The sequence below is a fragment of the Coffea eugenioides genome, chromosome 9, assembly GCF_003713205.1.
Source record: "Coffea eugenioides isolate CCC68of chromosome 9, Ceug_1.0, whole genome shotgun sequence".
Lineage (NCBI taxonomy): Eukaryota > Viridiplantae > Streptophyta > Magnoliopsida > Gentianales > Rubiaceae > Coffea > Coffea eugenioides.
The window spans coordinates 5,552,617-5,580,399 of record NC_040043.1 but is presented as its reverse complement, the minus strand read 5'-3'; the positions used below and the strand labels follow the sequence as shown (position 1 = coordinate 5,580,399).

The window sequence follows — 27,783 nt, the reverse complement described above, 5'->3', positions numbered from 1 at the left end:
AAAAAATCTAAGACCAAAACATTACAAAAAGCAAACTTTAATACCATAAAAATCTCAACAACTAATCTGAATATGTTGATAAGAATATTTGCGATGCTAAAGTTCTTCACACCCTGTAATGTTTTAGTTGCAAATTTTTTTGAATATTTATTGTTAATTATGTTTGGTAATAGGTACGTAACTAAAAAGAGTAAATTGGATCTTGCATTAATTGAAAAATATAGAATAATATACTATTTTTTGATGATATATGTGATTTGACCCCCTAATAATAAACAGCAAATTTTAGAATTTTTCTTTAATGTGTGAATTGGTATTAAACTAACTAAATAATGTAGTAAATGAGAGACAATAATGGAATCATCATGTTATTTTTCTTTTCATAACATCATTTTTAATTACTAAATTGGGCCAAAATATTACAAGATAATTAATTTCAAGAGAAATCAATAATATATAATCTTCTAAACTTGAAGGGTGGCTAGTAAAATAGTCGCTCTGAAATTACCACCCCCATTTCTTTTCTTTTTTTTTTTATCAACCATCAATCAACTTCTAGGATCTGTTCCGTATGTATGACGTGATTGATTGATTACGATCTAACGGACCATTAGCTGCGGCGTTCTCTGATTGGATAGTCCAGCTATCCCCTGTAAATTATCGCCAACGAAAATGTCAGCCTCAATTGCTCGCCTACCAGAAAAATTCGGCTCACTCTTAAAGGCTGGAAACAAGAAATTGACGAGGTTAGGTAAGATACATAAAATGTCAAAACGATTCGGCTCACTCTTAAAAGGCTGGAAACAAGAAATTGACCAGGTTAGGTTGATCCATAAAATGTCAGAACGATCCTGCCAAAGTATAGCCTGAGTGATTAGACCAGGTTAAGCCCATCATTTCTATTATTTTCATCCTGCAAGTGACTGGCCGGTTTGAACTTTGAATAATTCCAAGCGCAACGTTTCTGGCATTATCATTGTCAAACCCGAAATACACAAGCATTTCTGACTATAGGTTTCGTGACAAAAATGACTAGATTACTTATTAGAAATTGCTACGGGCGCCGCCAAAAGTTGGTAAGAGTAGGACTTTTTTTTTTTCCCCCTTTTGTCGATATAATAATTTTTACTATATACCTGCTCCTACTCTACACTAAGTGGAAGGGATAGATTCAAATAGATCAATAGATAATTTAAAAGGAACTGAATTGCCATCGGATCAAACGAGTTTCATCGCTAGTGAAAATCTAAAAAATTTTGAATAAAAATACAAGTTAAGAAATTTGATCTTTTGACAGCCAATTACACTAAGGGTATGTTTGGTACCCCATAGAATTGGGGTTTAGAATTGGAATTGGAACCCCAATTCTAGTTCTTGTGTTTGGATGCTGCCTTTTCCATAGAATTAGCATTGAATTCTAATTCCAAGAGGTTCCAATTCCATGAATTGAATTCTTTACCAGATCAAAAGAATTCTAATTCCAATTCCACAATTAAACGGGTCCAAACGCGGATCTAATATGGATCAAAAATTAAAATCGGGTCAAGGGTATCGGCACCCCTCTCTTTCTATCTAACTCACCATTTTTCCTCAGCCGCAGGTGCTCTGCTCTCCACCATCGCTTCCACCTGCAACCCTTTCCCACCACCGTCTCCCCCCTGCCTTCCGTTTCTCTGGCCACTCATTTGGTCTAGATCCAAATGAATCTGACAACGATGGGAGAACTGCCCTGGTGTGTATATATATACTACTCTCATTTGACTCCTTAAAAATTATTTCTAGAATGCAATTCTGTCTTTTTGTTCATTCTACATCCTTTTTTTGTACTCAGCATATAGCTGCATCAAAAGGAAACGAGAATTGTGTGCTACTGCTTCTGGATTTTGGAGCGGACCCCAACAGCAGAGGTATCTCCAACTTTCATACTGCTTTAAGTTATGACGTCCAAATACTGCTATGGGAACCCAACTTTGTGATGATATAGAAGCAGGAAAACAATTTAAACAATTCACCTCATTATCAAGAGGGCTGTCCTCCTTGCACCCCCCACATCATTTGTCGCAAACTAATGACAATTATAATTTGCATGCCCCTTCTTCATGTTTTATAACTACAGTAATGGCAGCAATAGTAAAAACTTAGCGAAATGTGGCCCCTAATACTCTCCAGGCGTCAGTTTTATTTATTAATTTGAGCCGTCTTTGATTTAATTGCTAGTACTGTATGATTTACCCCTCATCCTGTCCGAGTGCGGACTGTATGGGCTGGCCCTCTTGCATCAGTGAGAAGTGAAAAATACCCTTTTGGTCATTCCGTACAAGTTGAAAATGGCTGAATCTGCATCTCCTAGACAACTGTAACACCAGTCTCATTTACTCTTTTAAAAGGTGTCTATATTTACTGCGATTGTCCATTTCATTTTGGTTTGCCTGTTGATCTGTATTTTTTTCATTTTGTATTTTGTTATTGCTGTTTTTGGGGGTTGTTGTACTCAAATCTTTTATAACTCCCTTCTCATATGGTTTGAGTTTTGGCTTTTTTAAGTGTAGAATTCTCCTTACTCATTAAAGAGACTAACATGCTCTCTACAAAATAATTGGTATCTTTGAGGCATAAATATCACTTCTGAATCTTGATGCCTTCTCTTAGTGAAAGCTCATTCGACATTTAAGGCAAATCATTTTTTTCTAGTTTTGTTTGAAGACAGCATAAGCAAAGAATTGGAATGTCCAGCCATAGTCATAGAACTTAAAATACAGGAATTCTGTTTACCTTTGATGGACGTTTCCCTTTATTTACTCTTCAATGATATGAAATCAATGTCCAGCCCAACACGTTTTTAAGTTTAGAGATCGATTGCCTTTCATGACTAGGTGCATATTTGCCTTTCATTTTTAGTTCTATAATGCAGTAGCTATTAAATATGTTCTTAAGAACATGACATTGTGATGTTTTTCTGGTGCATATCTGCCTCAGATATGGCATCTGAAGCAACATCTCAGTCAAAAGGGAAAGGCAAAGGGTATTTCACTTGGACTCCTGAAATGGATCGTGTAATGGGCACCTGTTTTATTGACCAAATGAACCAAGGAAACAAATTGGATGGTAAATGTGCATTGGTAATTGATTTTTTTTGGTAATCTCCAGTTGAAGTTGTTTTGTAGAAGAAGTTGAGCTGATTGCTGGAAGCCCAAGTAGAGCAAGTAGAAGTTGTTACTACTCCATCGTGTATCCATGACTTTTTAAATTCTGATGAGTTCTTTGTTTTTTATGTAATAGATCAAAACAAGATTATAGAAAGATTCTAGAGAGTATTTCAGCTATTTTCTCTGTTTTTGAGATGATAAGAATGGAACATTGGATCTTTTGTCTGATGAACTAGCATTTTAGATATTGAGATTAACATAGCTGCCTGTGTTGATGCCCTGACTTGTCCTTGAGTTACATGAACCTTTGCATTCTTTTTCAAAGTTAAGGAGATTTTGTATAAGTGCTCTTCCTGTATTCTGTTGGTTTTTATCTTCCACAAGTCTGCACACTCACTAAAGAATTGATGACAGATATTATTCTATTTAGCAAGTACTTGACTGTGTGTGAATTGGTCATCTGACAAAAGTAGGGCTTTAGCATTTTGATAGAGTAGGCTTTTGATTTTCTAAAATTTAAAGTTCTTAACTTTAAAAACGTATCAAGGTTTTAACTCGATAAATATTAACTACTTTTTAAGTTAGAATATACAATTATTTTTTATTTAATTTAATTTAATTTTTTTTAAAAAAAAGAATTTTTTATTTTTGCAAAAAAGGAACTAATTTTTTTTCTTTTAAAGCTTTATTAACAATCAGTTAAATGCAAGAAAAAATAAATTATTAAAGGTACTAATTGGTTTTTTCCTTAAAGCTTTAGTAACAATTAGCTAAATGTTAAAAAATTATTATATAGTAAAAAAAAGAAATTTTTTATGTAAGGAAATATTAGTTGGAAACAATTCTAATTCCTAATGAATTCTTCTCTCATACAAACAAAGAATTTGGAATTTCAAATAAATTCCGTATCAATTCTATGCATTTCCCAAACGAAAGAATTGAAATGACTTGGAATTCCAATTCATAGAATTCCAATTCTATAGAATTTCAATTCTAATTCAATTCTAATTCTGTAGAACCAAACGTACCCTTAGGGTATGTTTGGTACCCCATAGAATTGGGGTTTAGAATTGGAATTGGAACCCCAATTCTAGTTCTTGTGTTTGGATGCTGCCTTTTCCATAGAATTAGCATTGAATTCTAATTCCAAGAGGTTCCAATTCCATGAATTGAATTCTTTACCAGATCAAAAGAATTCTAATTCCAATTCCACAATTAAACGGGTCCAAACGCGGATCTAATATGGATCAAAAATTAAAATCGGGTCAAGGGTATCGGCACCCCTCTCTTTCTATCTAACTCACCATTTTTCCTCAGCCGCAGGTGCTCTGCTCTCCACCATCGCTTCCACCTGCAACCCTTTCCCACCACCGTCTCCCCCCTGCCTTCCGTTTCTCTGGCCACTCATTTGGTCTAGATCCAAATGAATCTGACAACGATGGGAGAACTGCCATGGTGTGTATATATATACTACTCTCATTTGACTCCTTAAAAATTATTTCTAGAATGCAATTCTGTCTTTTTGTTCATTCTACATCCTTTTTTTGTACTCAGCATGTAGCTGCATCAAAAGGAAACGAGAATTGTGTGCTACTGCTTCTGGATTTTGGAGCGGACCCCAACAGCAGAGGTATCTCCAACTTTCATACTGCTTTAAGTTATGACGTCCAAATACTGCTATGGGAACCCAACTTTGTGATGATATAGAAGCAGGAAAACAATTTAAACAATTCACCTCATTATCAAGAGGGCTGTCCTCCTTGCACCCCCCACATCATTTGTCGCAAACTAATGACAATTATAATTTGCATGCCCCTTCTTCATGTTTTATAACTACAGTAATGGCAGCAATAGTAAAAACTTAGCGAAATGTGGCCCCTAATACTCTCCAGGCGTCAGTTTTATTTATTAATTTGAGCCGTCTTTGATTTAATTGCTAGTACTGTATGATTTACCCCTCATCCTGTCCGAGTGCGGACTGTATGGGCTGGCCCTCTTGCATCAGTGAGAAGTGAAAAATACCCTTTTGGTCATTCCGTACAAGTTGAAAATGGCTGAATCTGCATCTCCTAGACAACTGTAACACCAGTCTCATTTACTCTTTTAAAAGGTGTCTATATTTACTGCGATTGTCCATTTCATTTTGGTTTGCCTGTTGATCTGTATTTTTTTCATTTTGTATTTTGTTATTGCTGTTTTTGGGGGTTGTTGTACTCAAATCTTTTATAACTCCCTTCTCATATGGTTTGAGTTTTGGCTTTTTTAAGTGTAGAATTCTCCTTACTCATTAAAGAGACTAACATGCTCTCTACAAAATAATTGGTATCTTTGAGGCATAAATATCACTTCTGAATCTTGATGCCTTCTCTTAGTGAAAGCTCATTCGACATTTAAGGCAAATCATTTTTTTCTAGTTTTGTTTGAAGACAGCATAAGCAAAGAATTGGAATGTCCAGCCATAGTCATAGAACTTAAAATACAGGAATTCTGTTTACCTTTGATGGACGTTTCCCTTTATTTACTCTTCAATGATATGAAATCAATGTCCAGCCCAACACGTTTTTAAGTTTAGAGATCGATTGCCTTTCATGACTAGGTGCATATTTGCCTTTCATTTTTAGTTCTATAATGCAGTAGCTATTAAATATGTTCTTAAGAACATGACATTGTGATGTTTTTCTGGTGCATATCTGCCTCAGATATGGCATCTGAAGCAACATCTCAGTCAAAAGGGAAAGGCAAAGGGTATTTCACTTGGACTCCTGAAATGGATCGTGTAATGGGCACCTGTTTTATTGACCAAATGAACCAAGGAAACAAATTGGATGGTAAATGTGCATTGGTAATTGATTTTTTTTGGTAATCTCCAGTTGAAGTTGTTTTGTAGAAGAAGTTGAGCTGATTGCTGGAAGCCCAAGTAGAGCAAGTAGAAGTTGTTACTACTCCATCGTGTATCCATGACTTTTTAAATTCTGATGAGTTCTTTGTTTTTTATGTAATGGATCAAAACAAGATTATAGAAAGATTCTAGAGAGTATTTCAGCTATTTTCTCTGTTTTTGAGATGATAAGAATGGAACATTGGATCTTTTGTCTGATGAACTAGCATTTTAGATATTGAGATTAACATAGCTGCCTGTGTTGATGCCCTGACTTGTCCTTGAGTTACATGAACCTTTGCATTCTTTTTCAAAGTTAAGGAGATTTTGTATAAGTGCTCTTCCTGTATTCTGTTGGTTTTTATCTTCCACAAGTCTGCACACTCACTAAAGAATTGATGACAGATATTATTCTATTTAGCAAGTACTTGACTGTGTGTGAATTGGTCATCTGACAAAAGTAGGGCTTTAGCATTTTGATAGAGTAGGCTTTTGATTTTCTAAAATTTAAAGTTCTTAACTTTAAAAACGTATCAAGGTTTTAACTCGATAAATATTAACTACTTTTTAAGTTAGAATATACAATTATTTTTTATTTAATATAATTTAATTTTTTTAAAAAAAAGAATTTTTTATTTTTGCAAAAAAGGAACTAATTTTTTTTCTTTTAAAGCTTTATTAACAATCAGTTAAATGCAAGAAAAAATAAATTATTAAAGGTACTAATTGGTTTTTTCCTTAAAGCTTTAGTAACAATTAGCTAAATGTTAAAAAATTATTATATAGTAAAAAAAAGAAATTTTTTATGTAAGGAAATATTAGTTGGAAACAATTCTAATTCCTAATGAATTCTTCTCTCATACAAACAAAGAATTTGGAATTTCAAATAAATTCCGTATCAATTCTATGCATTTCCCAAACGAAAGAATTGAAATGACTTGGAATTCCAATTCATAGAATTCCAATTCTATAGAATTTCAATTCTAATTCAATTCTAATTCTGTAGAACCAAACGTACCCTTAGGGTATGTTTGGTACCCCATAGAATTGGGGTTTAGAATTGGAATTGGAACCCCAATTCTAGTTCTTGTGTTTGGATGCTGCCTTTTCCATAGAATTAGCATTGAATTCTAATTCCAAGAGGTTCCAATTCCATGAATTGAATTCTTTACCAGATCAAAAGAATTCTAATTCCAATTCCACAATTAAACGGGTCCAAACGCGGATCTAATATGGATCAAAAATTAAAATCGGGTCAAGGGTATCGGCACCCCTCTCTTTCTATCTAACTCACCATTTTTCCTCAGCCGCAGGTGCTCTGCTCTCCACCATCGCTTCCACCTGCAACCCTTTCCCACCACCGTCTCCCCCCTGCCTTCCGTTTCTCTGGCCACTCATTTGGTCTAGATCCAAATGAATCTGACAACGATGGGAGAACTGCCATGGTGTGTATATATATACTACTCTCATTTGACTCCTTAAAAATTATTTCTAGAATGCAATTCTGTCTTTTTGTTCATTCTACATCCTTTTTTTGTACTCAGCATGTAGCTGCATCAAAAGGAAACGAGAATTGTGTGCTACTGCTTCTGGATTTTGGAGCGGACCCCAACAGCAGAGGTATCTCCAACTTTCATACTGCTTTAAGTTATGACGTCCAAATACTGCTATGGGAACCCAACTTTGTGATGATATAGAAGCAGGAAAACAATTTAAACAATTCACCTCATTATCAAGAGGGCTGTCCTCCTTGCACCCCCCACATCATTTGTCGCAAACTAATGACAATTATAATTTGCATGCCCCTTCTTCATGTTTTATAACTACAGTAATGGCAGCAATAGTAAAAACTTAGCGAAATGTGCCCCTTCTTCTACACTGTCAGTGTATACACTAACGGAATTGGATGAATGTCACATCATTTGAATTTGAATTTAAACATCAAATTATACACATATATATATATGATATGCATCTAAACTCGCTAGTATATACACTGTCAGTATATAAAAGATTTATCCATAAATTTATGTATTTTAGCCTCTCAAGTTTAATTGCAGACTAGAAACATACCCTTTTGTCACTCACTTTTTATGTTACTAATGTACCTTAATGGAGATAAAAATTGCACTAATGTCACTTTATGTTATACCTAAATCGCTTCGAACTTTTAGTTTTTTATTTCGTGATTTGTCTATGTGAACTTCCTTTCAAGATTCTCTTTATTTCATCTTGTTGTGAAAGTTCTATGCCTTAAATTGTGTGGTTTTTGTAATGTTTCACTTATATTTTCCATACTAAAATACAATTCGACCAACTCATATATTACTCATACACACATACAAGATAAAAGCTAAATTTGTCATTTATTAGTTTACATCGGATAGAAGAAATTGCATGTAGAGCCCTAGGGGACTTGGTAAATTTTGTTGCCCTCTTGGTATCTAAACGGTTTGATGCATGCTTCAATCAAGGAATAGTGCAAATTACCTGCATGCCAACGATTGGAATTGAAACGGGGATAAAACCAAACTCATAAAACAATATACCATCATTTTTCTTTGGACAAAAAAGAGAGAGGAAGGATGAAATAAAGAGCCATTTTTCTCGCCGAACTACGTAGTGATCTAATCTACTAAATGCCAATAAGAGTCTACACAATTCTAGTGCTCCCCGGCCCACCTGCTTATTAAGTGTATCGGCTGTCTTTGCTGGTGATGTGATTTCCAAAATTTCCCCCCGGGTTCGATTAATTTCGTGGTGTCCTCTTTTTTTTGGATGAATATGGTGCCTAATTCTCCTCGTGGCACACGAGGCATTGGCAGAAGCAAATATTTCAATAAGCAATTCAGTTTCCACCTATAAAGAAAAACAAACAACCCTGAATCATGATGATATTTTTTAGCGATAGAGACGAATATGAGAAACTTTAAAATCAAGAATCTGAACCATCATTTAATTTAGTTTGTTTGTATCCCATAAAATCGTATATCGCTTAGTATAGAATTTTCTAACAATTAATACTTATAACCTGTCACATATAGGTATTCATAAAATATGACGTACACGACCATATCATTTAAATGTTCTTTGAAAAAAAAATTGAAATATCTAAATAAGAAACATACTTGTACATTTTGTTCTTTCACTACTCTTTTTTTTTTTTTTTTTTGGTTATTGTATCTTCGAGGAGATAAGTGAGTTTTATTATTATGTCCTTAAAAAAGAGAATAGCCTTTAATCTTTTCTCGTGTCACGCTGCACTCCCTAATTTTTTTTTTTTTTCTCAAGAACAAGAAACGTGTACGTCTAACATGACCCGCAAGATAGAGGATTTAAAGGAGCTCTCTCTAGCCAGCGGTCCAGTTGTTGGTTGGCTCACGCAATTGGACGTATGTATCTCGTCCCTTTCTTGTCATTAAAAATCGGGCACCGGCTGACCCAAAATCGGGCACCTGTTGGGACAAACGGCAATTGATGTCTTCTTCAATCAACCCAGAAACAGGTTCAGACAAATTTCGCAGTTAGTCTGAAAAAATTCACATGCACATGATGCCCTTGTGAAAAATACACAAATTGTTTCCCGTTGCAGTCCGAAATTGACATGCATCCATCATGTCGTTGGGAACAATACAAGGGGCTTAGGATCCTCTGAAATTGAACACAATAAAAAATAATAATAAAAAAAAAGAAATATACTACAGAAAAAAGTAAAAAAAAAATTTTATTTTATCAGGGTCATTTTTTTTTCTTTTTAAGTTTTTTCGAGTTCTATGATGTGGAAAAGTGGGTGGTGTGAGTCAAGACGTGCGAGCGAGCGATGATGTAAATTAACATTTCTAACCATAAAATGAGGAGTACGAATATCAATTTCCTTCATTTCCGTTTAAGTGTTAAACGTGTTAAACTTAAATAATTGTCTGAAATTATGACCGAAACCTAAATATGATTCTTACGAAGCATTTGATCATAACATAGAAATTAAACAACCCATGTAATGATATTCAAAGTGGTAATTTTGTTTTTTTTATAACTTTAATTCACGTTGTGTATTTAGTACTATATACATCTTCGAAAAAGTGTTAGTGAAGATAAAATAAAATTCAGAAAATGAATATATTCCCACCATTTTCTTTTGACGAACTGAGGCGGCGGGGGAATAAGCTAGGATGAAAGAAAAAGATTCTCCATTTATAATTGTTCCCTTTTGACAAAAAAAAAATTTATAATTGTTCCCTCTTGACAAAACTAAATTTATAATTGTTCCAACCTATACATTTTTTTATAATTGTCCCCACCTACGCCTTTAAACTATCAAAGGTCTACAACTTTTCTTACTTTCTCGTCTCTGTCTATGTAGGAGGAGGGGCAGGAACGCTTGTAAGATGCAACTACCATGGCTAAAATTTGATTAAAAAAAAATGTAAGATTCAAATTGTATCTTGTATATTATTTTTTACATTATGTGTAAAGTATAAAATTTTGTTTTATAGTTAAACGTTATTGAAAGTGAATTACATCGTGTACATATAAAGTTACATCTTGTACATTTTGTATAAAATCAGCTCGTACGATTCTCCTATCAACCGTTCTGGCACGGTGTACATCTATGTAGTATTATTGACAGGGATAATTCAGAAACATTTCTTGATGTTTCTAATAATTTCATCTAATACCTTTAAAATTTTTAATGTTGCACCTAACTCCCTTAATCTTATAAAATGATCATAATAACCTTAGCATATCAATATTTTTCATGCAATAAAATAATATGCTCCTAATCTTGTGCACATGAATGCGCATTTCACACAATTAGACATGAAACGGAAACAAAGACAATGTTCACTCATGGAATAATCAATTATGTCATAAACACATTTTTAAACATATTAAAAATTAAGTTTTGCTTAGAGGATCTAAAATTGAATAAAAGAATATGTGGCTGAAAGGTGTTTAAGAGGGACAAGGCTGATGTCGGTGCTCCAATATTTGAAGGATAAGGCGTCATATTAATGCAGTTGGTGAGATTTTTTTGAACCTAATGGTGCCAATTTTCTTTTTCTTTTCACTTAAATTGAGGTTTTAGAATTCAGGAGTTGATGATGGTGATGGTAACGAAGATAGTGATATTATGATTTAGGATGCGAGAATATGAAAGGTTTAGAATAGTAGAGATGAGTATTGAAAGTGGATTTGTGATGTTGTATGGTTAATTCATTCAAAAATTTTGACCACTGAATAATTTTTGTCATTAAAATAAGAATCTAAAGAGTGGTATGTATAATTTTCAAAATCTCAAAGGGGCTAAAAGTGAAATTGTCAAAAAACTCGAGGGAGGCTTCTGAAATTGCCCCTCATTTATATCCTGACGAACGGCCAGGTAGGTGCCGAGCCACCTCCAACCTCCCACAGTCCCACCCAACAGACTTTGGCCTTTTTCTTGGCTACAAAAGCCATTCAGAAAGAGAGAAATCAGAAAATGTCTTCCACATTCACCACTCCTCGTTTTCAAACCGTCCTCAAGAGGATCTCACTCTCCTCCTCTTCCCCCACTTCCTCCTCGACATTTCCAGTCCTCAGATCTCATTCCCCATTTGCTACCTCCTTCCTCAAACAAACTCTCTCCGCTGCCGCATCACCTCTCTGTCGGAGCTCGCTGTCTTCTTCTGCCTCCTCCTCGTTCTCGCGCATGTCCGCAGTTACAGCATCCACCAGCAGCTCCACAGTCATGGGTGATGCAATTGCCGATGCGGCAATGGACGTCGTCCAGAGACGCCTCATGTTCGAAGACGAGTTAATAACCTTCTTCTTATTTCTCTACGCCTGTTCCCTTTAACATTTTACCTTTTATGTGGTCTCCGGTTTGCCTGCGAGCGCGGAAGTTGCTTCGGATGCTTTTTTTTTTTGGGTTCTAATATAGCTTCTCGAATTTTTTAAGATCATATATTCGTGCTGTGTGGACGTAAGTCTTACGATTTTCATGTGGCTTAGTTAGGTCAGTTTTGAGATTTTAGATTTGAATCCGTGTAAAGAGGAGAGGAATGGCATCATCCGTTCATTTTGTTCTCATTGTTGTTTTGGTTGTGATTTTATTAGAGTGTTTTGAATTTTAATTAGAATCTCCAACAAGTCTTTTGAAAAAATTTAAATTTCTTGTCTTGCACGAATAAAAGTTAATGAACAGTCTAATCCGTGTTTGGGTTGAAAGTGGTGAATTAGGTTCGCAGAGATTTTGTTGTTTGAAATTTCTTTGTCAAGGGGAAAAAAAAGGATACACGGATCCGTGTTGATGGGACAAATCTGAATTGACATATGCTACTTTGAAGACGGGCCAAAAAAGTAAAGAAGGAAATGAAGCCCTTCTTTGATTTCTTTTCTTGACCTATAAATCAAATGGAGCTAAAACTTTACTAATTTCACTCGAGCAGTTTTTTTCCTCTAGGAGGAAGTTCTTTTCTTTACATTATTGCTGTTCTTCATGATTTATGTACAACGGAAGAAATATCAAATTTGTTTGGGTGAAATTGGTTTTATGAGCTTTTCCTGACTCGTGAATATTCCCAATCTGAAGTTTGTTAGGTGATTTGTCCCAGTATATAGAAATCAGCGCACTTTTAGAGTGCGTAAGGTTATTATACCATTTTCTGGGTTAATATGATGAAATATCAAGTATCCAGCATTTTATCTTTGGAAAAGAACTCTTGCAAATCTGACTGTAAAAAGTCTCTGCAGATTTCTGTTGTTCTTTTTTGTTTTTCTCACTCTTTGGAAATCTGAATATGGTTAAGTTGACAGAACGATACTGGGCATATTGATCATTCCTGATGGTTTTGTTTGTATTGTGTACGATAGCTGTTTACTGCTTACTTTTCCTCTACTGCAGTCGGCTGATATTTTTCCCCTAATCGTTGCTTTTATTTTGTTTGAGCTTTAAGAAGGACCTCTTGTTTTGCTTTTTAAGTATTCTCAGACAAAAGTAGCCTTTTATCTTTTTAAAATTGTTTTTTCCAGAAATATTTTCCTTGTAAAGCTACTTTAAATCGTTAAAGCAAATGAGAAAAGGCATGTCATGAGATAGAAGTTCTTATTAACAAATTTTGTGCTCTAATTTGATGAAATGCCTCATCAACATGATGGCATGATGTGGACTAGTTGTGTTGAAATTTTTAATTTAAAAAATGAAAAATTTTCCCAGTTTATGTCAAAATTTTGAATGTGGATGAGTTTCATTAACTTTCAATTCCCATGCATCCTATTTCTTTCCCATTTCTTTCTGTCTTTCAGTGTTTTGACCCAATCGTATGATTCTTGATCCTGCAGATGCATTTTGGTAGATGAGAATGATCGTGTTGTTGGTCATGATACCAAATATAATTGTAAGTTGGTGCTTTTCTTCATTTTACTCTCTCTCTCTCTCCGCCCTCTCTCCCTGTATCACATTCACCTGCTAAATCTAGATATTTATGTATATTTGGATGGTTCCAATTCACTGGCTAACAATAGATTTCCTGTCTTGCCAAGTTGATTCTGTGTCATTGTTCGTAACCATGGTTTTATATGCTTCAGAAATAGTGCTATTTTCTCATCACTTTGTGGCAAGTATGGCTTACCGTCAAAGCATTAGCATTATTTTGGTTTATTTTGAGTTCCAGCTTCTTTAACATTGATCCTAATTCCCTCTTATGTTCACTTTCTTGCTAATATCTCATCACTTGGATAATTAGTAGTTAGTCGAGATCTGGCAGTCCAATAAAATCTGAGATCTCATCTCAGTCATATGCATTGTACAAAATTTAATTGCACATGATGGGCTTCTGAAGTCACAGAAACTTACAAAGCCTTGTGTGGAGTAGTTTGAGTCTGTATGATTAAGATTTTGTTAGTTTCACATACTATAGTGTAGGCTAAGGATGCTTTTACGTTATCTGGACAATTAAAATATGGTAGTTTTTGATATGCAGGCCACTTGATGGAAAAAATTGAATCTGAAAATTTGCTGCACAGAGCTTTTAGCGTATTCTTATTCAACTCAAAGTTTGAGTTACTTCTTCAGGTATGCACTGCAAATGATGTTTGCTGGTTCATGTGATGTAAGAGTCAATTGGGACTTGTTTCCCCTCTCCATTTTCAGAACATCTTTGACATTGCATTTTAAAAAATTTAGATTCCATTTAATGTCCCTGTTCTCTCCTGAATCCTGACTTTTAGAGACAATGTGCCTAGTGCCTCCTTAACAATGTCTCAATGGTTTTAGTGGGTCGTTGTTATCACTCATTTCATGAGTATTCAGGGACCAGCATACGTATTACATTTATCAATTGTAATTTACAAAATGACGACATATGCTGCCAAGAGGTGAAATCCTATATGCACTTGCCTCCTTACTGATTGTACCTGAGACACTCACAGACAATAAGCAATAATTCTATTCATGTGTTCGATCCATGTTTAAGTTAAGAATCTTGCCAGATTCCAAGGCGGGCTACAAATGATTATAAAATTTCCATGGAAATAGGACTTTTTTCTCTTCATAGTGGAAATAGGATACATACTTGCATGTGTTGTCAGTTATTTTCATGCAGAAAATAACTTCTAAGATACTCAACTTCATGCTCATATTATCTGAAAGTTTTTACGTGCTTAAAGAAAGAACAAAAATTGTTATTTGCTATGTGTAATCATGGAGTAGTTGAGCTTTGACTCGCATTTAAATGAAAAGAGAGAAGCATGCAATGAAGTTAGAGCTCAAATGTTACTTCCCAGATCCTGGGATCAGGTTTCTTACCTGTGGTCATCCATCAAGAATGCATTGTATAATGCGAAAATTCACATAATCTCAAAAATCTAAAGGTGGTGATAGCGGGTGAAACTATACAAGCTTTTGGTAACATAACACCATTTCAGGCATTTTAGTTAAAATCTTGCCAAATATTTTAATCAGTAAAGATGGGCTTCCTCAACTGGCAGCCTTGATTGGAAGTATTGAGAGATCTTGGAAATCTGATAAGGATGACGTTTATAACCAACCAAGAGCTGGCCATTGTGAAAACTCTAGTCCTCAAACAGTATCTATGCATCATTAACAATTCAGGTGTTTTAATTCTGTCCTACCATTTCTTTGGAACATCTTTTGGGGTTGCAATCCTCTCTTATAAGGGATACAGTTATATTTTAATGTGGTGTAAACAAAGGTGCTTACGTTCAGCATGTTCTAGGACTTTGATCTTGTGCAAGTATTAATCCATTTCATGACTATACCTAAGTATGCTGACTAGCATTCCAGTTCTTTGCTTGCTCCATTTGTCCATTTTCGTCTTCACTAGGCCTTGGACTAAATATCTTATTTTTGCAGCAACGATCTGCAACCAAGGTAACTTTTCCTCTAGTATGGACAAACACCTGCTGCAGCCATCCACTGTACCGTGAATCAGAACTTATTGAAGAGAATGTTCTTGGTACATCTATTGTTTATTTCTAATTGAGATGTGAATTTGGCAATTCAGCTTTTTTCTCAATCTTATGTATGTAGTAACTTCTTAGGAGTGAGGAATGCTGCACAAAGGAAGCTTTTGGATGAGCTGGGTATTCCAGCTGAAGATTTGCCAGTCGATAAGTTTACCCCTTTGGGTCGTATGCTTTACAAAGCCCCATCTGACGGGAAGTGGGGAGAGCATGAACGTAAGAAATGTTTTTATAATGACGCTTAGCATGTTTGATCAGTCATTCCCTCTGTGAGTACATGTAGTATGTTTTGTCTACATTCCACAGTGATTTTCTCTGTCCAAGTTCACCATTTTTATTGCATCTGAAGTGTCGCATCAAAATATCCTAATGCAGTAGATTAACTGGTGACAAGCTTGACTCAGAGGTCTATGTTCTCTTTCTTAGAACCATCTCCTTTTATTGGGGAAGTTTGGCTCGTGTAACTTTTCAAGATTTTTTACCTGATTTTCTGCTTCCTCAGATTTTGCCTCGTGTCAATCTGTTATTCAACCAGCCACTGCATCCTTTTGTTTCTTACAATTGTGTACTTTTAGTAATACATCTCTGGTAACTTGCAGTTGATTACCTTCTCTTCATTGTTCGGGATGTCAAGGTGAATCCCAACCCAGATGAAGTTGCTGATGTGAAGTACATCAATCGGGAGCAGTTGAAAGAGCTTTTGAGAAAAGCAGATGCTGGTGAGGAGGGTCTCAAGCTGTCCCCTTGGTTCAGACTGGTGGTTGACAATTTCTTGTTCAAGTGGTGGGAACATGTTGAGAAAGGGACACTCTTGGATGCAGTTGATATGAAAACCATTCACAAGCTGACTTGAGCTGTTAGCTCTGGTTCGTGACTAATAAGTTTGAAGGTGTGATAACTGTAGGAAGATGCATAAGGCTTTACATTGCTAGTTTATATCTTTTTCCTGTTTCAGGCTTTGAGTGAGTTTAATAACTGTACGAACTGTATTATATATGTTTCTTGATTTTGTATGAAATAAAAAAAATCACTGAAGTTTCTGTTGGCTTTTCGCAATTTCGAGCGGTTTTGAAAAGTTGGAATTCGTTTGATTTGTTATCCTGAAGCAACTTGGTTGCTCTACACGCAGACATGTTGAATTAGACTTTTGTGTTTTTCAACAATTGAGGTGTGGCATAAGCTTTCGTGGGGAAAACACTAGACGAATTGGGGCTTTTGAACAGATTCCCACTCGTTACTTATTGAGTTTTGACACTTAGAAAAAGCATCTTAATCTGGCATCTATTCTATTACAGACTACGAAAGGCCAACACCCAAATTGGGGCTTTTGATACCTTTCAAAGCGAGCTACTTCAGAGCATACGTGAATTCTTCATCATTTCTTTACCACCAGCACATCTTCGATAAAGCGTCCAACTGAGAGGAAGGAAGAGCCTCCATCCTTCAACGCCTTCCTGCCAGTCTCCCCAACCTCCTTGACTCTGTTTCTTACAGGGTTTTCAGAATCCATCAGAAGCCTTATTGCCTTCTCAATTGCATCCGCCGTTACAAGCTTATCAGAACTCGTAATTCGGTAATCTAGTGTCAATTCCACTGCTAATTCCAATTCCTTTACCAGCTGGAATGCATTGGATTGTTGCTCAGCGTATATAGGCCATGTAGCAATTGGTACACCATTCCACAAGCTTTCCAGTATGGAATTCCACCCGCAATGAGACACAAAGCCTCCAACTGCTTCATGGGCCAACACCTCCGCTTGTGGTGCCCAACCACACACCAATCCTCTGTTCTGTGTCCTTTCTAGGAACCCTTCTGGGAGGATCTCCGAAAAATTGGTATACGCAGCCGGTTTTACTCTCAAGTCCTTCAGCGGAGGTGCCTGGATAGACCATAAGAATCGACGCCCGCTTCGCTCGAGTGCAGTTGCCATCTCTGCAAGCTGGGGTGGCTCAAAACCGCCCAGGCTTCCAAAGCAGAGAAACACCACAGTTGAAGAGGGCTGGTCATCAAGCCATTTCATAACCTTTTGATCAGACTGGGAATGCTCTTGAAGCTCAAGGTTGAGCAGAGGTCCAACTGTGTAAATTGCAGCTGATTCCTTGCGGGATTCCAGTGACTCAATCGCAATAGGTTCTAACTCTGCAAAGGTGTTTATGATGAAACCCCTCGTCTCTTTGAACCGTGTGCCATGATGTAGCATTGATGAATAACCACCATTTTGTTTATCAAACAGAAAAGATGGTAAAACCCTCGAGGGTACCGGGTTGGCATAGACTGGAATAGTCGAATCAGGATTGGAAATGCTAAATTCAGTCCCAAGTTGGGCATGTCGAGTTGGGAGATATAGCATAAGTCCAAGAAAAGCAGCGCTAGAGGGGAAGAAAACGTAGGAAGGAACGCCAAGCTCATTTGCCACATCTATCATTGGGGTGGAAAACAAATCAACGACTAGCCCGGCAAGTTTAGTGCTTGAACCTGACACAACATGGTTGCTTATAGCATCTTTGACAAGGGATTTGTGCTTCTCTATGTGAATGGACAGGAAATTCTCAGCTGACTTCAACAACTCCGGAGGTGGTGGATCGACGTGACAGAGATGAACGAATCGAATATTAGAATTGGAGGCTGCGAATTCTTCAATGTATGAATCAAGGTTCGGAGGATGTGGGCGCTTTATGACCAGAACGGTTATTGAAATTCTTTCATCTCTTTCAAGAAGCAGCTTTGCGAACTGGATGGTGGATACTATATGACCTCTTGCCGGTGCAGGGACAAAAACTAACTCTGATTTCTTCATCTCTGGAGGATTCATTAATCCTCTTTAGCTCTATGGAAATTGGAAACACTTCAGAGTCTTAGAAGAAGCGCTTTGCATCCTGTGGCGATGATAACGACACACTTCCACAGATTTTGGACGGAAGCAAAGCAATCATGGTCTGTAAAAAAACTTACCACGGCTTTCTGGCTAAGCAAATCTTATCTTCTGTACACATGGCCTGTTAGAAATCTTATCTTCTTGGTGTGATATCAACTTTTTTGACTTTCCAAATGCGCCGTCTTCGCACTCAAGAGGGCATCATCATTACATGATTTGTCCCGGAAAAATTAGATATGCGTTTCATTGGTAGCTTTGCTTTACTCAAATTAAAAAACCAACCAAACATGGACTCAGGGAGGAATAAATAAGCAGTTTGATGTAAAAGCATCACTGAAGTTAAACAAAAGCTACGTGTATATACATGTAGAAGTTTTCTAATCTATGCCCTTCTGTAATAATGACCGTTGTTGTCGAGTATTAGGTGTGTTCTTGTGGTGGTGGTGGTGGTTGTATACTTCCTACGGTGAATGAATTGCATATTTTCCAGCACTTTGACATACGCAAGAAAATATTCACCGTAAGAAGTAAGTAATTAATTTAGTCAACATAAGAAATCTTGTGTTTTAGGGTGTGATTTCTTCCAAATATAATAGTAGACTAGCAAAATAAACGTGCGTTGCACGTGTTTGATATTGAAACCGGACTTCTTCACTCTTTTTTTTCAAAATAAAAAAGATATTTTATTACTTAATACTTTTTAGAAGTAACTACAATCATATATATTTTCAACAATAGAAGAAAAATAAATATTATTATCTAGGTTCATGCTTTAGCTTAAAAAGCTTGCCACCAATATCCTTAATTTTATGATTTACCAAATTTTATTAAATTTTGATCAATTGGCACTTAAGACATATTTATTGGAGACATTTAAATCGATAAAGCAAAAAAGAAAAGAAAAGAAAGATTTCATTGAGTTTTTGTGTGCTACCATGGATAATGTTCTTGATATGGTAAGCTATAGCATAGAAATTGACTAGCTAATTATGTGGATTGTTTTCGCAATCTAATTGACAAATTTCTTGAGTTTGAATTCATCCATACTTTGTAACCAAATGGTTCTTGTGCCGTCAAATGAAATGGCTTCTTAATGTTATATTATATTTACCTCAGGAAAATTGCTTGCTAATATTTGCTAAATCATAATCCTATTCAAGAGCCCTAATCGCTTATTTATTTATTTATTTTTTTTCCTTTCCTACATGAGAAGATCTATATTTCAGCTCCTCTTTGCTAATGGATATGCTTTTCATTTTACTTGCCTCATTGCACTGTTATTCACATATTTCTTCTCCATGGAAGATTATTGCAGCAAAAGATTATTATAGGTGCTGAGTTTTACTTAGTATTTCTTTCAGTAATTTTTTTTTTTTTTTCTAAATTTTCTATAGGCATGTGACTTAAAGAGTTCATATCGCCATAATGCTTCAGGAATATACCTTTGATTCCCAGAGCTGCTTCTTGGTTGAAGAGATGCTTCAAGATATATAGCAAGTTCGACTAATACAATCTCCTGGAGAATAGAATTTGGATTACACATTGCAGTAGCGCGAAGACTCTCAATTCTATACCTCTTGTATTTATTCTTCTAGATCACCAACAGCACACTGATTCTGAATCCCCTGTATCATCTTCATCATCATCTTCCAATGTTGCACCTGTTTCCTCCCTGGTTAAGCTAGTGCTTGAAGCAGATGATACTACTGTTTCAGCCATGTCTTGGTGGAGAAGCATTGCTTTCCTCTTGCTTCTGTTTTCCTGCCATCTTCTCAGTGTAACCGACGCATACCTTTCATCTCTTGACGACCTTTCCTCTGTTTGTTCCGAAGATGCCTTGACTTCTGACTCCTGCTTACTATTCGTACTGCTGGGACTTTTCCTCATCACCGGTAGAATGAGAGGTCTAGAGCAGCGGAGGAGAATCGCAAGCAGCAAGACATATATATGCATGGAAGTCCACACGTAAAATGTCCACTTCCATCTATGAACCAGCTTTTTAGCCCAGGGAAGCTCAGATTTCAGAAGGATTTCGGCCTCGTATAACTGTGGAAGAAAATCAGTTCCAGCTCTGGGAATCAAAGTTACTTTTATGGCCTCAGTCCTGGGAAAATCTTCCTTGTGCTTTAACATTGGGACGGTTATTTTTTGAGTTTCGGCCCTGATTCCCAGCAAGAAGGGTAAGCCCATAAGAAATGTTTGCATCGTCCGGATTGGCCAGCTTCTGAACCGCAACATGCAAGGATGGCTTGATCTTGCCATTATGTTTCCAGTCCTCGATATGACTTCTGCAGTGACCTGAGTGAATTAAGAAAGTCATTCACTCACTGCATGTTTAGTTTCAAATTTCATTCGATAATGCACCTAAGAAGTGACTAACAAACAAATATGTTTAGTTCAAGATGACAGCAATTGCATAATGTATGCCCCATACATGTCCTTGATAATGCACCCTAAACTTCTATGTATTGTAATTAAACAACACATGCACACTCGCAGGGTTTCGCAGCATAAAGAACAAATACGTACTAATCCTTAGGACAAAACAAATAGAAAGCCACAAGAAATATATTGAGTTAAGCGGGAAAACTTGAAAGAGGTGGATATATGTACACGCACCTGGAACAACCCAATCTCTCTGTTGTAATCAGATTCAGGCATCAAGAATACCAAAGAAACATAAAAGGTATGCCCAACGGGCACACCCATATTCTTCTTGTAGTTAATCTGATGCGCATATCCTTGACACCAACTACCGCAGTGAAAAGAGAAGGCTGCCACCGGATGGGCTTTGGTGTAGTCGAAATGCAATCTTTCCCCAATAAAAACAGGCTCTTCCGCCCAAAATCGCACCAACCCAACTCCCAAAATCACAGCCACGACTAACAGAAGCATCAGAATCTTGCAAACATGAACTGCACCAAGAAAGCCAAGAAACACCTTCTTCAGCAAGACGCCGCATCCGCGGAACAGCTTGGAAGGGACTCCAGCGGCCGCATGCACGGCTGATTCTGCTGTTAATTTACTTTCTTTACTTTCTTGAGGTGGATAGTAATGGGACTGGGAGGTCTCAGAAATTAGGGATAGCAGAAAGAGGAAGGGTGAGAACAGAACAACCAAGCAGTTGTAGAATACGTCTGCCTGCAAGATTACCAGCTTTGTGAACCAGTACAACGTAGGATTTGGGATGGGAAAACAATTCTTCACCAATACCTCCTCTTCTTCCTCTTCCATCAATATTATTGGAGAACAGCGATCCAATTCCAAGCTGTTTGGGATTGCTTACATTGATATATAAGGTTCAGTAATCAAGACGATCTCACAGTTACTCCGTTCGAAAGCCAGAGGGAAAATTTCATTTTTTCCTTTCTTTTTTGAGCAAGAAGGACACCAGACTGACTTAGCCGCCTCGGGCTGACACTTGAGACCACTTGTACAACATGCAAGAGAACAGCTGATACGTGTAATGAAAGAGAAAGTCTTCGGCTAGCTGGGTAACTAAGGCCTAGTTTGGATTGCATTTTCTTGGATTTTTTTTAGAAAAATTATTATAGCGATTTGATATATGTGAGAAAAAAAGATAATAAGAAAATGTGATCACGAAAAACGACACAAGTTCAAACGGAGTCTAAGATCTCTGGCTTTCTTCATTGTTTGAATAGGAATTGGGAAGCTAGGCACATTTGGGCATATGATTATCATATTTCAATTACAATTTAGTGTACGTTTATAGACGCGATTGTATTTATGCACGGCGTACACAAATAAAATTTACATGAAGCACAACGAAACTATATAAATATACGCTCTATCATGTAAAAAGTACAATTGTATCTATCCCTAATCCGTTTGAATGGATTTTGATGCGAAAGTGTTATGCATGGAGCTGTTAGTAATTAATGAGCTCTAGTAATTAGAGAATTTTTCAACACATTAATGCATTGAAGAAATACTACTGAAAAGTAAAAGTGACTCCAAGAAGAACTGTCACAAGTCAAAACTAATGCACAGTGTATGATAAAGTAAATACTCATCCCAATTCCAACGCGTGCACGTAAGATTAATGTCCTATTACTGCACATTCACTTTGGATTATGACCAAATGAAAAGGATAAAGTTCCACTATTTAATCTATGAAAGGTTACAATATATTGCTAATCAAAGTTAGTTTTCTTAAAATGAAAAGTCTTAATTTCAAAACTTATCATAGAGTTCCATATTAGCTATTTCTTATTATTTGTTTTCTGCAATTAGTACAGCTTTTTTTTTTATTAAAAAAATCATGTTAAACGATTTTCAACTAGTTTATTAATAATATTAGCCTATATTTTATTAAAAGAAAAAAAAATGGTTCCCTATAATCCTATTGACAGTCATTCGGTAGATTATGTATTGCTCCTTCTTCTTTTTTTTTTTTTTTTTTTTTTTTTTTGGGTATATAAGCATATTCCTACCAATTGTCTTTAGATTTTCATTAGTGCAACAAAATCCTCGAATTCAAGGTTTACATTTGTGCAACAAAACCCGAAATTTAGGAGGCTAATATTTTACATGTGGGCTGGATTCTACAAGATGCCAACAAGTCCGGAACCTACATTTGTGTATCTAAACCTCCCCTCATCAGTATCCCGGGTGGCCATACAATCTCCATATCACTCGCTCATCCCTAACTAAATCCATGATAAAGAAGCACAAATGTATCTGCAACAGGGAAAAAAGCAGCTCACGACACCTCTATTTCCTTGTCAATATCACATAAATATGAAGTCATGAGAAACAGGCCCCTATCTTCTTTTTGCTTCTAGAAAAAAGAACAACAAAAATGATTGTCAATGCGTAAAAATGGGGTTAAGCTAAGAGTTTTTTTAAGGCCAACCATTTGTTCATATAAATTTTGTTTTCTTGACTTGAGGAAACTAATTTACAGATTGTGATTGATTCGTAGTGTGCCTGTTTCGACCTTTTCAGCACACAGGGACATCATACGTTGCCATCGCCAATCATAGAAACCCCTAGCTAAGCTAGCGAGCTAGTAAGGAATCGCATTACACAGTATCAATCGGATTTTTGAAACCCTCCGAGCTGGGGTTTCTTGATTGATACTGTGTTTTTGTTTTCTTTCTGTTTTGCCCTGCAGAAAGACTTTGGTGTACGGGGATGTGGTAGAAGTGTAGACCATTATTTTCTGTTGGAGATGGAAGTGAATGGGGAAACTTTTAATGACTGGGGAGCTCTGGTGGTTGTCGATGAATTCGAGTCCAAGCCCGGAGAGGATTATGGTGAGACAGAAAGGAATAACATTGGTGATATTTGCACTAACGGTGTAAATGGCGCTTCAGATAACAGTAGTATCAATATTAACAATAATGAAAATTGTAATAATGACGTGCATTTGGATGATCAGTCCAAGAAATCATCTTCTTCATCTTCACCAGAGGTGGAATTCAGAGGAAGTATTGCAGAAAGAAGGGCTGCGAAGTTTGGTTTTGATGCTTCAAGAATCAATGTGGCTAAGTTTGAAGTTTCCACTTCTCCATCTTCGCCTCTTGTTCGATCACCCTATCTTACCATACCATCTGGGCTCAGCCCTGCAGCATTGCTAGACTCACCAGTCATGCTCCCCAATTCTCAGGTGCATATCTCCAGCCCTCCCTTTCTTTTATCAGGGCCTGAAAGGAACAAATGAATACATTCTTCAATGTTGATGACAGATTACAGTTTATGAATTGTTATTTGGATGTGCGTTTTGGATGCTTGTGATATATGCTTGGCGTTGCGTTTATTTATTCTTCATTTGTATGTAAACAGCCATCTCCCACTACTGGAACCCTTCAATTACTTCATTCCAACCATGACAGCTTTGTGCTTAACTCAGACAGTCCTGCTGCTGATAGGGATAAGGGCAGTGCCATTCATACTTCGAACCCTTTCAAGCCTCCTGCTGATCCAACTCCTATTATATCAGGTCCCCTGAGTTCAGAAAATCAGGTATGTCTATTAAACTGCACCAATTTGATGCACTTCCGGAAGGTTTTCTGTTCCTCCATAGACTAAATTGAATTCATGGTTAGAGCTGACGAAAAAAGTATTTCTTGTATCCAGCTACCAATGACTTCAAAATCTCCACCAGAGTCTAGAATTGAAGCTTCTGTAAAGAGCTGTGCCTTAGAAAGATCAATTAAAACAAACATTTTCGAGACTATGCCTCAGAAGGCTAACCATGTGAACTCGCAAACACCAAATATAAGCGTCGTGAATAATCAATTACCTCATCTCAGAGAAGGTATCAAATCAGAAACAGGAATACAAGAATTACACCGGGAGGACCAAAAAGGGACATATCCAGGTGCTGCCGAAATGTCCAGAAATGCAGAAGATGGCTACAGTTGGAGGAAGTATGGGCAGAAACATGTTAAAGGAAGTGAATATCCAAGGAGCTACTACAAATGTAATAACTCAAATTGCCCCGTGAAGAAGAAGGTTGAGCGTTCCCACGATGGCGAGATAACAGAAATCATTTATAAGGGTGCTCATAATCATCCGAAACCTCACCCTCGCATAAGCCTAGGTCCTCCATCTCAATCGAGTGAAATGTTGGAGACAAGTGAAGGAAGTGAACCTGGTCTAAAAGCTGAAAACAGGACAGGTTGGAGATTCAATAACCAACTAATCAGGAGTAAGGATTTTAGAATTACTTCAGATTGGAGACCAAATGGCATGGAACGAACATCTTCAACTTCTGTTTTGACGGAGATTTTGGATCCTTTAGCAACCACTCAAGGAAAATCTGCCAAGGCATTTGGATCGACTGAAACTCCAGAGATTGCATTAACTGCTGCTTACCAAGATGGGGAAGATGACGATCGGGCAACCCAAGGAAGCACATCTCAGGGTGATGAAGCTGATGCAGATGAATCTGAGCCTAAAAGGAGGCAAGTTATCTTCTACTTTTGTACTCTCCAATGTCAGTTCTGTTTTACAACCTTTAACGTGTAGTAGTTGGAAACTCAGAATTCGCATGTTAGTGTACTGACATTTATTTATTGAAGCAACAAAAATAAGCACATTTTGTTGTTCAATCTTTTGTTTATATCAGGAAGAAAGAAGTCTTCTCAACAGAAGCATATCTGCCATCGAGGTCTACCCGTGAACCCAGAGTCATAGTCCAGATAGAAAGTGAAATTGATGTCCTGGATGATGGGTACCGCTGGAGAAAATATGGACAAAAGGTTGTAAAAGGAAATCCAAACCCAAGGTAAGTGAAGTTTCATTAGAAGAAGTACGTAGGGACATGCAAAAGAAAATTACTGAACTAGAAGGCATTTCAGTTGTTGGACATGTTCGTTCTTTTCGTACGCTTAAATGAGCTTTTGATAACATTTTACTGCAATGTAATGAATCTGCAACTCTCCGACTTCTGTCTACATCATTTCTTTCTCTCTTTTTTTTTTTTTTTGCCAGTTTACTGGAAATTTGAAGTTCTTGTTTCCATTTCAGACTGATAATACAAGTGGTATTGTTGCTTTTTAACTCGGTATTTACATGTAACACGAATTGCATTGCTGCAAACAGGAGCTACTATAAATGCACGAGTGCAGGATGCCCTGTAAGGAAGCATGTTGAAAGGGCCTCTGACGATATAAAATCAGTACTAACAACATATGAGGGGAAACACAACCATGAAGTCCCCACAAACAAAACTAGCGGACTCCCAAGTGCTTCTAATTCGCCCCCTGATGTCTCTGATCCTAACTCTTCCCTGATAGTGCCCAGAAATCCTAGCATCTCCAACAGGGAATTGCAAGTTCAGGATCTTCCTCTTCACTATGAAATGAAACCAGCACTAGGAAATCATGACTTCCTGAGGTCTAACTTGCTAGGTGATTTTGTGACTGATCATATGCAGATTGGAGCTTCGCCCATCTACCAAATGAAGTTCCCTCCTACTCCCCTGCAGAATCCTTTATCATATAGTACATTCCTGATGAACTCCAGCGGCAGTGATAGTCGCGTATCATGCCAGAAGTTTCCTCCAGTTGTGCCCGATTTCCCTATGTCAATACCCATCAATGTGCCAAGATCATCACCAAACATGGCCCTGAATAATGCTTTTCATTCTTATAACCATAACCAGACAATTCCTAATGCCACTGCAGTCCGATGCCAGCACATTACAGAGGGTGATTTGAGGTTCCTCAGGCCTAAAGAGGAGAAGGAGGATAACTTGTATGAAACCTGCCTGGCAACCCCTGATAATTCAAATGTGACATCTTCAACAGAATTTTGCCGGGCCAATGGAAATTTTCCATCTTAATCGACTTCCCCAGAGTCTTGATATATGTACATTGGTGGTGAGCCATCTGCTCTCCTTATTTAGTGTGAAATCACGTATTTGATTTCAGTTTATTGCACTAAATGATAACTTTGTACCACATGAGGACAGCATTCCCCAGATGCCAGTAATTCAATTTAAGTGAAGTGCTTCTGTAGCCAGCAGATAGGAGTTCAAGATAGATGCTAATCTTGTAGGCTCTAATCAAGGTGTCGTTGCCAGTTATGTAATTACCAGTTAGATCAATCTTTTCAGTTTTGGTTTCTAATTTTCTGCCTTCTAATCTTGTTGCAGAATTGGCCTCCCACATCTTCAAACACTCCCACTCTTTACCTCCAAAAGTGGGATGAAATGGAAGGAAAACTTAAAAACACTTGCAACCAAAGATAAAATATCACTTTTCTACTTTATGCATAGTTCAAAAAGAGAAGAAGATGGACATAAATGTTCCTTTTTTTTTTTTTGGCCCTTTTCTACCTTTACCTTTCTCTTCTTTCCTTTCTTTCTTTTTTTCCCCTTTCCAAAACTTCCAAACTAGCCACTAGGGATTCGGGGCGAGACAATGGTCAAGCACAATTGATCTAGACGATTTACACCATATTGGTAAGTTGTACATCATCAAATCCAATTTTTAAGCTTTTTTTTTTTTTTTTTGGCAAACTTGTAAAATTTGTGTACAATTTGAATAAACCGACATACATGTGGATCCACGTAGATTCTGATCAAGAAATTTAGACCACACATTTTCCAATTTTGTCTTGACGGGCCAAATCATGACCACAAGTTTCCAAATTTGGGTATGATGTTAAGCACTTAATTAATTTTCGTCACATTTCTAAAAATTTAGCCGACGAAGGCCCTTTGCTTGTGATTTCCTATTTGGGTCATCCCTCCGAAAAATCGATATCTTTTTTAGCTTTTTGGTATGTAACTCTTTACGGAAACAATTTCTGAATAGGCAAGCAAAGAAATTTTCCTTCAATTTTGTAATTGACTCGATTCTGTTCCCAATCTTACCATAATTTTGGGTTCCATCGAAAGATACCAAAATCTCTCTCTCTCTCTCTCTCTCTCTCTCTCTCTCTCTCTT

The 27,783-nt window shown here is 36.8% G+C and overlaps 4 protein-coding genes and 2 long non-coding RNA genes across 6 annotated transcripts; 4 read left to right on the top strand and 2 right to left on the bottom strand.

Moving 5' to 3' along the window:
• Window positions 1-1,473: 1,473 nt before the first annotated feature.
• On the top strand, window positions 1,474-3,283 carry LOC113783657. Its single transcript, XR_003469941.1, has 3 exons — window positions 1,474-1,732; window positions 1,832-1,907; window positions 2,977-3,283. It is a non-coding gene; the product is annotated as an uncharacterized LOC113783657 (long non-coding RNA).
• Window positions 3,284-4,711: 1,428 nt separating this feature from the next.
• Window positions 4,712-6,306, top strand: LOC113783695. The gene is made up of 2 exons (XR_003469951.1): window positions 4,712-4,776; window positions 5,846-6,306. It is a non-coding gene; the product is annotated as an uncharacterized LOC113783695 (long non-coding RNA).
• Window positions 6,307-11,423: 5,117 nt separating this feature from the next.
• On the top strand, window positions 11,424-16,568 carry LOC113783292 (isopentenyl-diphosphate Delta-isomerase I). The gene is made up of 6 exons (XM_027329383.1): window positions 11,424-11,817; window positions 13,345-13,400; window positions 13,986-14,077; window positions 15,377-15,479; window positions 15,565-15,702; window positions 16,086-16,568. Exons 1-6 carry the CDS (start codon window positions 11,504-11,506, stop codon window positions 16,337-16,339), a joined length of 957 nt encoding a protein of 318 aa, XP_027185184.1. The 5' UTR covers window positions 11,424-11,503; the 3' UTR covers window positions 16,340-16,568.
• A 124-nt stretch (window positions 16,569-16,692) lies between these two features.
• LOC113783291 (UDP-glycosyltransferase 71K1-like) lies at window positions 16,693-18,717 on the bottom strand. Its single transcript, XM_027329382.1, has one exon. It carries the CDS (start codon window positions 18,296-18,298, stop codon window positions 16,862-16,864), a length of 1,437 nt encoding a protein of 478 aa, XP_027185183.1. The 5' UTR covers window positions 18,299-18,717; the 3' UTR covers window positions 16,693-16,861.
• A 1,121-nt stretch (window positions 18,718-19,838) lies between these two features.
• On the bottom strand, window positions 19,839-21,678 carry LOC113783807 (seipin-1). Its single transcript, XM_027330032.1, has 2 exons — window positions 20,981-21,678; window positions 19,839-20,659 (listed from the first exon to the last, which is right to left on the bottom strand). Exons 1-2 carry the CDS (start codon window positions 21,593-21,595, stop codon window positions 19,958-19,960), a joined length of 1,317 nt encoding a protein of 438 aa, XP_027185833.1. The 5' UTR covers window positions 21,596-21,678; the 3' UTR covers window positions 19,839-19,957.
• A 1,030-nt stretch (window positions 21,679-22,708) lies between these two features.
• Window positions 22,709-26,675, top strand: LOC113782052 (WRKY transcription factor SUSIBA2-like). Its single transcript, XM_027327963.1, has 6 exons — window positions 22,709-22,741; window positions 23,499-23,993; window positions 24,170-24,349; window positions 24,464-25,325; window positions 25,484-25,616; window positions 25,934-26,675. The coding sequence occupies exons 1-6, from the start codon at window positions 22,709-22,711 to the stop codon at window positions 26,673-26,675; spliced, it is 2,445 nt and encodes an 814-aa protein (XP_027183764.1).
• The last annotated feature ends 1,108 nt before the right edge of the window (window positions 26,676-27,783 follow it).